The sequence below is a fragment of the Alternaria arborescens genome, assembly GCF_004154835.1.
Source record: "Alternaria arborescens strain FERA 675 chromosome Unknown contig_2, whole genome shotgun sequence".
Taxonomy (NCBI): domain Eukaryota; kingdom Fungi; phylum Ascomycota; class Dothideomycetes; order Pleosporales; family Pleosporaceae; genus Alternaria; species Alternaria arborescens.
In genome coordinates this window covers 755,294-768,585 of record NW_021167857.1, presented here as the reverse complement: position 1 = coordinate 768,585, position 13,292 = coordinate 755,294, and the positions used below count along the sequence as shown (strand labels likewise).

The 13,292-nt window shown below is 53.8% G+C and overlaps 3 protein-coding genes across 3 annotated transcripts; 1 reads left to right on the top strand and 2 right to left on the bottom strand.

Annotated features, from left to right (window-relative positions):
- Positions 1-392: 392 nt before the first annotated feature.
- Positions 393-2,565, bottom strand: AA0111_g1093 (RING finger protein; the record flags this gene model as incomplete). The annotated part of the gene is made up of 2 exons (XM_028644737.1): positions 393-1,679; positions 1,729-2,565. 2 exons carry the CDS (start codon positions 2,563-2,565, stop codon positions 393-395), a joined length of 2,124 nt encoding a protein of 707 aa, XP_028511342.1.
- Positions 2,566-3,135: 570 nt separating this feature from the next.
- On the bottom strand, positions 3,136-6,533 carry AA0111_g1092 (Cell division control protein 4; the record flags this gene model as incomplete). The annotated part of the gene is made up of 3 exons (XM_028644726.1): positions 3,136-3,264; positions 3,361-6,117; positions 6,210-6,533. The coding sequence occupies 3 exons, from the start codon at positions 6,531-6,533 to the stop codon at positions 3,136-3,138; spliced, it is 3,210 nt and encodes a 1,069-aa protein (XP_028511341.1).
- Positions 6,534-10,500: 3,967 nt separating this feature from the next.
- On the top strand, positions 10,501-13,290 carry AA0111_g1091 (hypothetical protein; the record flags this gene model as incomplete). The annotated part of the gene is made up of 1 exon (XM_028644715.1): positions 10,501-13,290. One exon carries the CDS (start codon positions 10,501-10,503, stop codon positions 13,288-13,290), a length of 2,790 nt encoding a protein of 929 aa, XP_028511344.1.
- Positions 13,291-13,292: the final 2 nt, after the last annotated feature.

Here is a 13,292-nt window from a genome sequence, read left to right as displayed (position 1 = left end):
GCTGGTTCCCTGGGACGACGTTGTGTTTTTACTCTCTCTCTCTCTCTCCCTTTCGGACACAGATACATGAAACGTGTGTATATACTAGTTTTGGAGCCCTGTTTTGTTTTTTTGTTTTCTTGGATGCATCTTTATGGGGCGTATAATGTTGGACTGTGGTGTTTGGGTAGTCCTTGCGCATTGCGAATCTAGTGGTCCATCTTCACTATTATCTTCTCGTGATGACGTATGGTGATGATTGTTTATCACATATTGGTAAATGTGATACAAAAGCCCTACGCAGGACTATGAATATTCTATGTGGGGTATCTGACAAGTTTCACAACCAACTCCGTCAATCCAGTGCATGCCGCTAAATCATAACTCCATCTACATGGTGTGCTTGACAAACTTCAAGCCTTCTTCTTGCCTTTTCTTCGGCCCTTCTTCTCGGCGACTTCCACCGTCCCGCCCTCGACTTCACCCTCTTGCAGCCCCATGACTTCATTCGCCTGCATCTCCTTCAACTTCTCCTGGCCCGAGATGAAGAAGCTCAAATCGCGGTTCTGCTCCTCAAGGTCCGCTTTCTGCGCATCAAGCTCCTTGACTCTGTTCTCCGCTTCTTCGGCCTTCTTTTCCAAGTGTTTGATGCGTTCCATAAGAGACTCGTTCACAATCTGCTCTTCCTTGTACTGCTTGGTGAGTTTGCGAGCGAGGTCGGATGCTGACGCTGCTTTCTGAGCGTTGCGAGCAGATTCCTTTGTGAGGGAGGCGATGGTGGCTGTTGCTTCTTCGTGCTCAGTGGATAGCTTGTCGAGTTTCTGAGATAACGAGGCAACAGAACGGCTTGCTTCGTCAGCGGTGGAAGCTGCTTTTGCCGCTTTGTCGACTGCACGCTCGAGCTGTTCTTCAAAATATGCGCGTTGAGATTCGAGTTGCGAGGTAAGTAGGTACGCGTACTCCATACCCATGTTATCCAGCTTCTCGCGTGGTACGGTGTCATTGGAGTAGCCTGTCATGCCGGGTGCACTGAAGGACTGGTTGGAGGCTGGCATGTCTACGAGCTTGCCGTCTGCTTTGTTCTGTATGAGTCGATGAACGTAGCCATCACCTGCATAATCCCAGACGTGTTGCGTTACCACATCCATGGCATAGGTATGACTCGTTGCCTCATAGTGTGCGAATGCGTGCGCCGAGTCGTAGCGACCACACCCTATGTTGCCGCAGATCAGACAGATCCAAAGATTTTGTGTGGATCCGCAGACGCTACACTCATTATCCGGGCTCTCGCCATCAGCGCCACGGTTCAAGGCAAAGGCATCATTTTGTGTGTAGCGGCAGACTGGACAGCCTGAGCCTCGCCACTTCTCAAGGCAAGCGCAGTGAAAGACATGCTGGCAGAGAATCGTCAAAAGCCCTGTTGTTTCGTCCATGCGTTCGAGGCAGACTGGACAGGTGGGTAGCTCTACCAAAGCAGGCGTAGGTGGAGCGTGCGGTTTTGCGGTGAGGGAAGTAGCGATTGATGGGCCCTCAACTGGCGAAGGGACGTTGCCAGCTGGCGGGAGAGGTGCAGTAGGTTGTTCGGTCGGTGCGGGCGCAAACGGATCGTTCGTAATATCGGGATATGAGGTAGGATCGCTGTTCGAGTCGCCGCTCTGAAAATTGATCGACTTGACGAACACGACGTGACAATACTCAGGCTATCGATGTTAGCTATCGCTCCTTGACTGCAGCGATGCGTTCTCTTACCTCCATACTGTTGAAGGCCTTGCCGTCCCATTCTTTTCTCCACGCTCTAGCTCTCTCGGCTTCCCGAAACTTCATCAACACCATGTACTTGTTCGCTCTGCTTGTCCGGATAAGTCTGAAGTGGGAAACCTCCTCTCTGGTCTGCTCGCCCATGAAGCCCAAGAAGTCGGATGGTGTCATATATGAGGGGACTGCTAGTATGCACAGGGTGGTGCAGTCTTCCTCGTTGAATTCCTTGCTCGCTCCATCCACCTCGTCGTACAGCCCTGGCGTTTCCTGTCCATCGCGGTAGAGATGTACCACACCCCAGCCAACCTCTGTGTTCTTCGGTTCCGAGGGTATGAACTTGCCCTTTGTCGCGAGACCGCCGGTGTTTGGCGCGTGTGAGGGGTGCTTGAGGTGGTTGGCGCGAGTTCGATCAAGCTCAGTGCTCGTCGGGTTCATGTCGATGCTGAGTATAGATATGGTGTCGAAACGCCAGTCTCTGTGCGCAAAGCTCTGTGTTCGTCTGTGTCCCGGCCTCTTCGGAGGTTTGACGACCGGTACGGGACTATCGTGGTGGTCTGAGAACGATGGTCGCGTACGCTGGCTGAATCGACGGGCAGTAGATTGGCGATCGCGAGAAGCAGTAGCTTGGCCGGTTTCACTACTAGAGGCTATGGGCTTTGTGAAGCTATTATAGGCGCGTGATGGCGGAGGGGGAGAGCCCCACGATGCTCGGCGATGGGCCGGAAGTCTCGAGAAGATGTCGGTTCGCGGCGGGGGGGTAAACGTTTTGTCCGGTGGTGAGCGCGAGGGATAAAGCTCCAAGGTAATGTGGAAGAAGTACGCCGGCATCAGGTGTTGTTTGAACAAGTCCGCATTTCCAGCCAGTGTCGGACAATGTATGCGAACTTATGAATGTTAATGTGAACTGGACGTGTTTGCGACCTGAGCCGCGGCAGTGTGGGGCAAGCGCGTCACATCCCGCTTTCACTAGCGCTGGCTTAGTCTAGACGCGCACACTTTTGTAACAAGGGCACAAGTCAAACATTAAAAAGAATTTGTGAATAAAATTATGTATCTACTTCTTCATAGTAGTTGTGGTCCGTAGACGCTTACTGATGCAGCCCCGGATATTGTAAACGCCATAGCTATGCAAATGTAAGAAACATCGTATCCTAGCACACCTGCTGTTCCTACACCTAGGTGTACGGTAATGGACAGAGCCAGGCTAATAAGAGCAGTTCATAATGCCACCCGAACGAACAGGATTCGGGTGCCGTGTCGTGAAGTCATTCGCCAAAACGCGCGTGATGGGTATCGCTTTTGAACATGTGGGGAAACATTCGCGCCGGTTCCAAAGGTATGCTGGGTGTGTTTGTGTAGTCGTGTATTTCGCTGTATTGAACGGAAGAGTGTGGAGGCCTAAGCCTCGACGTCGATTAATTCGCCTTCAGAGACGTCTTCGATCTCGTGGCCTCTAGCATTGACGACAATACGTCGTCCTCGTTGATCAGCGGGAACGCCGTCGCGCGAGGCACCGAAGTCAAGAACCTGATGTATTGTTAGCAAGAGCCCCGACGAAAGCCTTTACTGAAGGTGGGGCGCAGCTTAGAAGAGACGGGCTCCTTTTCGCTGTTAATTTCTTACCTCAATGTATGTCATGCTGTTCCGCTGAACAGCAGCAACGCAGCGACGCTCGTTGAACTTGACCTGCCAAACACCGCTCAGATCTGTGAGCAAGTCCTTAACGAACTCGCCCGTCTTCACATTCCACATCTTGAGTGTTCGGTCAGAGCCAGAGATGACCTTCTGGCCATCATGCTGGAAGCAGGTAATGGCACCCGTGTGAGCACAGAGTCGGCTCTTGCATTGTCCGTTCTCCGGATCCCAGATTCGGAGGGTTGAATCAGCAGCAGCCGACACCAAACGCTCATGGCTCAAGTCGAGAAGACCAACAAGTGAGGTATGGCCTTCAAGGGTGAAGATACAGGCACCTGTTTCCAGAGACCAGACCTTGACCATGTTATCCATCGAACCACTGATGCAACGGTTGCGCGCGTGGTCAAGGACGACGCTATACACCTTCTGCGAATGGCCTTGGAGACGTTGCAGAACTTCTCCAGTCGAGATTTTCCACACTCGAACTGTACAGTCGTAGCTACCACTGACGAGCGTGTCGCCGTGTGCAGCGATTGCACGTACTGAATGATGGTGCCCAGTTAGAGCGCGGATAAAGTACGGGTTGTCGTGATCGTTGGATGCCGCTGCAGTCTGCATGATGCCCCGGTCGCCTGGCTTGGGAAGCTTCCAAACACGGAGGGTGGAGTCTCGTGAGCCAGTGATGATGAGCTCCTCCTTCGGCATCATGATAGGCTGCCCGTCAAGGGTCTCACCAACCTGAGTTGGCTTGAGGATCACTAAGCACCGGACGGTGGATGTATGGCCCTGGAACACGTGTGTGCACTTTCCGTTTTCGATGTCCCATACTCGCACTGAGCGATCAGTCGAGCCGGATACAAGTGTGTTTCCCTCGTACTGAAGAGCCCACACGCCACCCTCATGACCCTCGAGGCGGCTTCGTAGCGCTCCTGTCTTGGTGTCGTAAACATTGATGTTAGTATCGTCACTACCAGTCAGGATCTTGTCTGTGTCGAATTGCAGACATGTCACTACGTGGCGCTGGTGTGCGCGGAAAGCAATGTGCTTTGGCTTTGTGTCTACCGCCATCCAGCTTTTGCGGATGAGGTGATGCCTTTGGTACAAGGATTTGAACAGATGCATAGCACGAAGGCCGGGCAAGCCAACGTTGGGATCAGAGATGGCGGCTTCTGCTCTCTTAGCAAAAGCATGTGGGCCCTCTTGATAATCCGCAGGTTGCGAGTAGAGAGCAACCTGTGTCCTAGTGGAGGTACGACCCTTGCGAGCCTTTTTGCCACTGCTACTGCTATGCTTACTTGTAGCCTTCCTCTTCTGACGTGTGGACGAGGAGCGTGTCACTGCACCCTCCTGATCTTGGAGGCCGCTAGACAGGCTAGAAGTGGAGAAGCCTGAGATGGTTTCGCTGTCTGACCTCGAGGCTACTGATTGAGCTCGCAGGTCGCGCTCGTAGCTGTCAGTGGAATGGGGGTATTGCCAGCCCCAGCCTTCTTGCACAGCACGCTCCAGCTCGCCATGTGGCAGCTTGTATCCATCTTTGTCTAACAGATCTTTCCACGCGGACTCATGGGTATCGGTGAGTTTCCGCCAGTACTTGGACACTTGTGCTGCGCTGCACATGCTCTTGACATCCAGATAACTGATGATTTCAAGGCTGAGTTCGGTAGGAAGCGAGGCGATGAAGTCCCTCTTAAGGGCAGGGTTGACGACATCCGCAACAAAGTGTAGGGTCGGCTTTTTGCATCTCCGCAGCATCTGGTATAAGACGTACGACTTCATCTGCTCTGGCAGAGCATCGAATGAGTTGAGCATATTCGGTATATCCATGACAGAAGGAGTAGGCAGTTGTGTATTGGAACCGTCACCATTGTCGTGTTGTCGGGAACCAGGGAAAAGTGAAAAGTCTCCCGTGTGCGAGCTGCTTGAAGTGCCCTGTGACAGGTCAAATCCTGACACGTCATTCACATCCGAGTCCATTTCTGTGCCTGAGAAGGACGCTCCACCATTCGTTTGTTGCGCGAGGTTTGCGGCAGCCGTGATGGGCGACAGGCTGGGACTGGGCAAGCTTACATCTTGCGCCGAAGTTGTATCAAGGGGAGTGAGTCGTGAAGGCGTAAAAGATGCTTCTTCGGCGAAAGGTCCACCTGGTTCCAAATCGGACTCAGCAATTGGGGGTGTAGCAGCTACGCCTGGGCCGTCGAATACACTAGTGGGGAAGGAGGGCTCGGGGGTCGGCTCTCGGTCGTCAGAGAGGCTACCTCTAGAGTGTGATGAGCGAGCACTCGATTCCTGAAGCCGCCATCGAGGCGGCGTTTGGTTCGGTCCGATCTGCTGTGACGTAGCTCTGGGCTTGGAGCTGTGTAGATTGTTGTTGCGAAGTTTTGGGAGTTTGGACGAGCCGAGGCCGGCCATGTCTGTGTCGGGCGTAGCGAGGTGTGGATCCTCCATCTCATTCGATGTGGGACGGGAGGCCATGCGAGCGTCCTTGTCGTGCTCTAACCTGGGCTTCTTGCTCTGGCGATGTGTACCGAGCAGCTCAACGGCTTTTGTGATTGACGGTGGCGGCGGCGAATCGTCTGCATTATCCCGTTTCCGACGACCAGAGACTGAACGGAGCCCTTGGTGAGGAGCGCGTGGCTTTGGACGCGTCGAGCGGCTGGGTGTCGCGAAGACTGGCGGGCCGTCGTAGGACTCGACCTTCTTGAGGGTGCCGTTTGCGGATCGTAGGTTTTGGCGGAGTGTTTTCTGCTGCAATCAAAGTGTTAGCTGGGGGGGCATGGCGGCTGCAACGTGAAAGGCCTCAGCTGCAGGCATATCCCTGGCGTGAGGGAAAAGCGTACCTCTCGCACCTTCTCAGAAGCAGCGTCTGCTTCCTCAAAGCAAGCCAGTTCGCCTCCGGATTCGAAGTAGAACTTGCGTATTGACTCGGGAGCCTGGACGTGGGCCAGCGGGTAATCCTTGGGGTCTCGCTCGCTGAGGCTGCCGGGGGCGTTTACACACAAGGGCGGGAACGTGGTCGTGGTGGTGTATGTGGTCGTGACTACTGTCGTCTTGGTTGCTGGCGCGAAGGAGAACTGTCCCATGGTGGCATACGGGTCTGTGGCTTCGGTGTGCACTGTCGTGGCCACGCCGTCAGCGCTGGGGCCTGCAGCGTTGGAGGCCATGTTGCGCAAGCGTGACGGAAGGCGTGGATGTTCTTCCGAGTGTCGGTGATGCGTGCGAGGATGGGTCTCAAAAAGCTTGTTCGGTTCACTTGCCGAGTGAAGTGGCTCGCGGAAACGTTAGTGGTGGTGATCCGGGACCTGAGACCTCGGGACCAAAGCGCGAGCTCGGCGGAGCAGGAATGACGCGGGAGAAGACGACGGGCCTAGTTATTGTGCATGTCGCCAGTCGGTACACACGTCGTCTGCTGGCTCGCGGAGGCCGTCACGGGGATCGTCGTGGTCGCTATCGGACGTGTCGCCGCCGACGGAGAGATAGGAGCGTATGGAGACGTGATGGCGTGGTTGAAACGCGGGAGACTGGAGTGCCGCCAAGGATGTCGCCGTGTCTGCTGAGGAGGCGAGGGAAGCGAAGGACGGTCGTGTATATGGCTCTGTCGGGTATTGCGTGTGGATTGGCAGTGGTGGTGGGGTTTAGGTAGACGAAGGCACGACAGAGCATCTCGCAGTGGGCCACTGACTAGCGCTAATGGGTTGACATGGGTGCTTGACAGCATGCCGTCTGTATTGCGCAATGGGAAGCTCCAGAGCTTCGTTATATTAGGAATTTGTTGTTGCTTCTACAGGTATCGATGCTATCTATATCTCACATTCTCACATAAAGACCTCTCAACGCTCATGTCGTGTATGAGCTATAGTTGAGCTATTGCTGCAGCTTTGCGGGCGCTGCGGGCGGTATATTGATACCGCCAGTCACGAGGCTTGTGCCGAGTGACGCCGCATTCGGTCAGCCATCCCATCAACTTTTCTGGCGTGGCAAAACACGACAACAAGCGCCGTCTGTGCTGTTCTCTATCCATTGCTGTGTAGACACATACGCACACACACCGCTACGAGTAGCATATTGGAAGCCATCCTTTTTCGAGACTGCTTGGGTTGCGTATGCAATAGCTGCATGTGCAGCAGTGTTGGAAGCGGCACGGCTGTACGACGCCACAAGCGCTACATTGCATGGCATCCCGATAAACACAAATACACAAAGCCTGCGATGCAACTTCACTCGGAAGCAGCTATTGCAATGAAGATGCAATTGCGAAGCTAGGCGTGGTCTCGAAAACGGCGACGGCAACTCATTGCTACACCGCCGTCTTGAGTTGAACCAGGAATCCTTGCTACGTGTAGATGACCCTTCGACATCATGAAAGCACCCTGATAGGAAGGAACTCGATTTTTCCACCATATATCCCATACACGAAACCCTACTCGAAGTCATACATACGGTTTTGCGTTACAACTTCAACAAGCACGTAGCGGTACATACCCTTAGAGTATCTTTGGCTACACGACCTTGGGAAGACACAACTTTGTAAACACGAGCTCTTTCTTATACGGGCTTACTCACCGAACCTGAGCAGCAGCAGAAGCTCGATGATGTCTTTCCAAGCAAAGGTGACATTGCGATAGACTCCCTCCACCGCACCCTATTCGAGACACGGCGACGACAATATTCATCAAGGCACTACACTATGTGATTGTCTCCATCACATATTTTCCCTATTCGTATCCGCACTCGCATCTTCGTCGCTTTTTTTTGTTGAAAAAACCTCCTTCTTGCCTGCCCTAGCGATATCACGATTCCTGCTGCACCACCAATGCGGAAGCGATAACGAGGAAACGCAATGACTGTCCTCTCTCGTTCTCTTCATATGGTAGCTAACGAAAAAGGTGACACCTGAACACCTTGAGTGGCTAGCGAACATTGTCCCAGCCATCGGTTTTTCAGTCTCAGACTTACCGGACGATACTCTGGAGGACTACAAATTCATCCCTTCGAGCGAAACAGTAATTAGCATCAAGCAATGACAGCACAATAAGTCAAATACAATACACCAGACTACCAGGAAATAACATCGCCCATGTACTCGAAAGTCTTTGAGCTATTTCAGTGTGTTGGAACTTACGCAGGATACTGGACAATCACATGGCCGAGACCGTCTTCCGATGCTCGGTTTCACATGACGGCGTTATACTCTACACCTGGGATTACTCACTATATATGCGTCTGGTTCGTAGCCTTCAAAGCATACAAGCGAGAAGCTAACAGTACGACCACTAGGACCTGCTCCGAAATCCAATCATAGTTACCAACGAGACGGGTGCACCATAAAAGCTGAAACGACCTTCACAAGCCTTAGAACTTGTGGTGCCAGTAGAGAGCCTGTCAAGTGCCCGCGGTGCAATCTATGTTCAAAACAACGCGGTGAGAACTCCGAAGCGCCCCAATGCCACTAGAAGTGTTCGGTTGAGTTCGGTCAACCTCGCTGATAGCCTCATTTGCGTGCCCAAAGTGTATCGTGGTCGCGTGTTTGGATTATTGACTCAGGCAGTAAGACGGTCTTTCATGTGCGGGCCTTCTCTTATACCCAAACGAACTATAACATTTCATAACCAAGCATTTATGACAGCGTCGAGCTCCCGCGTCAGCGCTAGCCAAACCATACTGATAATTCGACGCGTACATGGCATGGGTCAGCTTACAATAACCTGAGAAGATAGCCGTGGTGGAGCGCGTGGAAAGGGACCGCGCTTCTTCGCTAGGAGATGCCGGATCTACGAAAAGCCGGCTTGGCTACGTGCATCCCCACGAGGATGTTCGTGATCATCAGAAGATAGCCGCACCATCACTATGGAGGAACAGGAAGGGAAAGACGAAGGTCAATCGCGCAATTCGTCTTTCACCCCTGACGATGCTCACAGACCCAGATGTGCACTATGTGGGCACTGCAGAGCTGCTGCTACCCGTTTTGTATTCCAACGTGATGAATGGATACGAGGCGATGTGCAACATGTGCGACATGGGCTGCTGGTGGTGAGTCGGAAAGAAAGCCGGTGGGGAAGGCAGCACGATATGATGCAGGTACAGGTGGTGGAAATTGGTGGTGAGGTTATCGTTCTGCCTCAGGGCTCTGTCGGAGACTATGGTTCATGTTCGGCGTCCAGCGGGGAATCATATCGCCGCTGCCCTAGGACTAGGGCGCTGGGCGGGTGCTAGTGTCGTCTACTGACGCATGGATAATCCTACAAAGTTCGGTACGGCGAGCTCTAGTCCTTCTCAACCACAAGTAGGTTTTTCGCTCCTGACGATTCCAGCCCTGTCTTTTGCGGCGACGGCGACGGGCGACAGACGAAAATGCTCGTGGCCGCGCACTGCCGCAGTGCTGCAAGTTCCGACTAGAGAACGGCGAGCTGTCATATGACAGATACTCAGGGTATGCATGTCTGAAGACTGCAGGTGTGGCTTTGGGACCGTGCATGGCTCGACGCTTGCGCACACAGGCGGTCCGCACGTCTGCAATGACATGAGCGACCCCTGAAGCCGACTGCCATGCGGATCCTACCATCACCAGCTCCTCACAAGCGGTAAATTCAATGGATCCTTGGGTGATAACTCGCGGGTTATACCCGCCCTCTCCCATCTTCTTGGGATTTCTGGAGGGTTGCCACTTTAATCCGCTGTCCCCCTCGCCCCCAGAGGGCCGACACTCAGCAAACTTGATAGTCCCGTCCCATCGCTGCATGACATCGTACTACTCGCGCCGCGCTGCCGTTCCTGCAGATAGCACTCAACCAGTCCACGCCGGATTAGCGCTCTGTGCAGCATCGCCGTAGGGGCCCGCAATTGAACCCTTGGATTCCTCCATCGAAGCTGCCGGACTTCTTCCACTGCATATCGGATCGCCTCCCTGCACCCAAAAGCAAACATCACTTCATGTCCTGTCAGCGCCGGCCGGTGGCAGCACAAGACGTGCCATTCGACAACACTCTACCCCATGTGGCCATTGCCATTGTAGCGCCAACGAATACCGCGATTCAGTCTCCACCATCGTATCTCTAACTTTACTGAGTCGCACCCACGCCCGCACCACAGCCACCAATCTCTCTCTGCCCACTCGCGGCTGTCCCAGGCATCATGGCTCGCGGCGACCGCGGACCCAAGAAGTTTTCCTTCCCACTGCCTCGCCGCTCGCGATCCAAACTTGACGTCCACGACGTCCACCCTGCCCCATCGATACCCTCTGGCCCCGAGAAGCCCTCCCGTCACGAAGACACGTCCAGCAAAGCACATCGAGTACTGGGCACGTCCGATGCCCTGCATCGCTCGACATCAAGACAGTCGACAATCCCACCAAGTCCTGGTTACATGTCCATTACCGTATCCGAGGCTAGTTTCGGCTCTCACATCGACGAGAGAAACTCGCAAACAGGCACGGAGAACAGTGGACACCCGAAACGACCCAGCATGTCAAAACGACCATCGTCCAACGTCCTGGGACGCACCTATACTGGAGAAAGTAGGCAGGGCTCTGACAACGGTTCCGTCACTCACCGGCTACACCCACAAACGTCCAACTCGACCCTGAGATCGCACTACGACGCGAAGAGTTCACCCCTGTACATCTCACAGCAAACCTCCGATTCGGCAGTCCGAGATAGAGCGTTACGAAGAGGACAGCCTCCAGTATTGACGGACCATGGTTACGACAACTATGATGCCAGTCCACTATCCCCTGCCATGCTAGATGAAACGAGGAAGAAGGAATACCGAAAAAGTAAACCTGCCCGCCTGGATCTTTCCAAACTGTTCCCCAAGCCCAAGGACAACAGTGATGGACCCAACTATGGTACATTGCTTTCGCCAACCAAGATGGTGAACTCACCGGCTGCCATGTCCATGAACTCGGAGTACTTCCCTCACCCGATGACGAGGCACCCGACTCCACAAGCAGGACCTGCCAAGCTGCAGAAGCCTAACGTGAAGTATCAGAATCCTCCAACAAGGACTCCCGCAAGTCCAGTACGCAAAGTCAAGAGGGATCAATATGACAATGCGAAGATACATGTACGACGACCACCAAAAGGCGTGCAGCATTGGTTTGATGCGCTCGACGAGGAGAGCGAAGACAGCCAGGCGGAAGAAACACAGCAGCCACATGACGATGCTATATATTCAGATCTCAAACCTGTTGTGCCAGACCATAGCTATACCGCTGGTGAGCCCTCGCGAGGCAGAAGTGCATCAAACTACAGTCGTCGATCGCAGGATCCCACACCAGCGTACAAACGGGACAGCTTCGCGCTCGAGGACATTGTTGACATTACTCATCTAACCTCACCTAGCCAGTACTCAGTAGACACGTATCGAACGTATTCTACGTCAAAGACTAAAGAGTCTGCCCTTTCCAAGACCAACCTTAAAGACTCTAGCGTCTTGTCCTTTTCGTCATCTGAAGACGAGAGCGACAACCGGTCACGATCTCGCAAGGGCAGCGTTCGCAAGAGCTTGGACAGTGGCGACTACACAGGGGAGATTGTTATTGGACGAGCACAGGCATATGAAGTTCGCCCACACCGTCGTGGGCAATCATCTGGAAAGATGAGCACACTCTCGACATCTACAACGGCCACCATGGAAGTGATGTACATGCCGGAGCCGCCACCTCTCCCATCGTATCATTATCCTCGAAACAGTACTCACAGTGGCGGTAGACGGATAAGCCACGTGAGGCAGCCTTCGGTCATTCATGAACACGAAGATTCCCGCCCACAGACTGCTGTTACCACACCAGTGTCGCCTACGGCACATAGCGTTGTGAGTGCGCGCACGTCAGCAAGTGCGCCACAGCCCCAATCGGAAGGGTCGCGCAAATATATGCAAGTGACGGCAGAAGAGGAGGCTTTGCTGGAGCTGATGAGAAAGAAACGCGCAGCTATGAACAAACAGAGCGCATCGCAGGCGCCCATACGGGAACAAGAGAAGCAGCTCAAGCCGGCAGCGGAAAGGTCTCCACCACACCGCACGTCCGCCTTTCTTTCAACAGATTCTCGGGAGTCAAGTCATGTAAGATCCACTGAGACCAGGTCCAAGCACCGGGCATCTGCAGGTACATCTTCGTCGCTTGCGCCATCACGTGGCAGATCCTCGACGACTGAAAGCCAGGCAAATACCAGCCAACTCCGCGATAGTTCCGTAAGCGACACATGGTCAGACCGCAACTACTCTCCTGCCAGTCGAGGAAGGCTGCCGCACCACTTCCCAATGCCCTCCGGGTTTTCACAAGTGGATCCGTTCCCGCCTACTTCCCCAACACTTGCTGCTAGCATAGCATCACCCACGACTACTGACCACCCATCACCTCTGCCCTCGCCAATGACGCCCGCACTTTACACTGACGACCAGGACGTAGTCAAGGTGGCGAGCAGTGATACCAGTAACGAGCTTGAGGAATTCCCTATGCTCGATCAAGGTGTCATTAGTTCACCGCCAGAGAGAATGAAAGATGAATCATTCCATCGCCGCAGTAGGACTGCATCCAGTCCCACGGCAATCTCATTCCCGGTACCTCCCACGTCTACTGGTTTTAGAGATTTGGCCCCAGTCTCTGAAGCCTCGTCTCGTGCTCCTAGCATCATCGAGCCACCAGTCCCGAAACCCTCAAAGAAGGTCGCCCGACACATAAGTGAACTGGCGCTCGCGGGCGCCGAAACACGAAATCGACAGAGCAGCATTCACTCTACCGGATCACGTACGTCTGTTTACTCACAAACGTCAAGCTACTACAAGAGCGCTAGCACAAGAAGATCACGCCACCTGAGTCCAGATGACAACATCACGAGTAGCCCAAGGATGACGAGTAACGATCGCGACAGCGTCAGTGACGATGTTCTGGCTGCCTGGAACAGTTTAGGAGGGACCTACTAAAC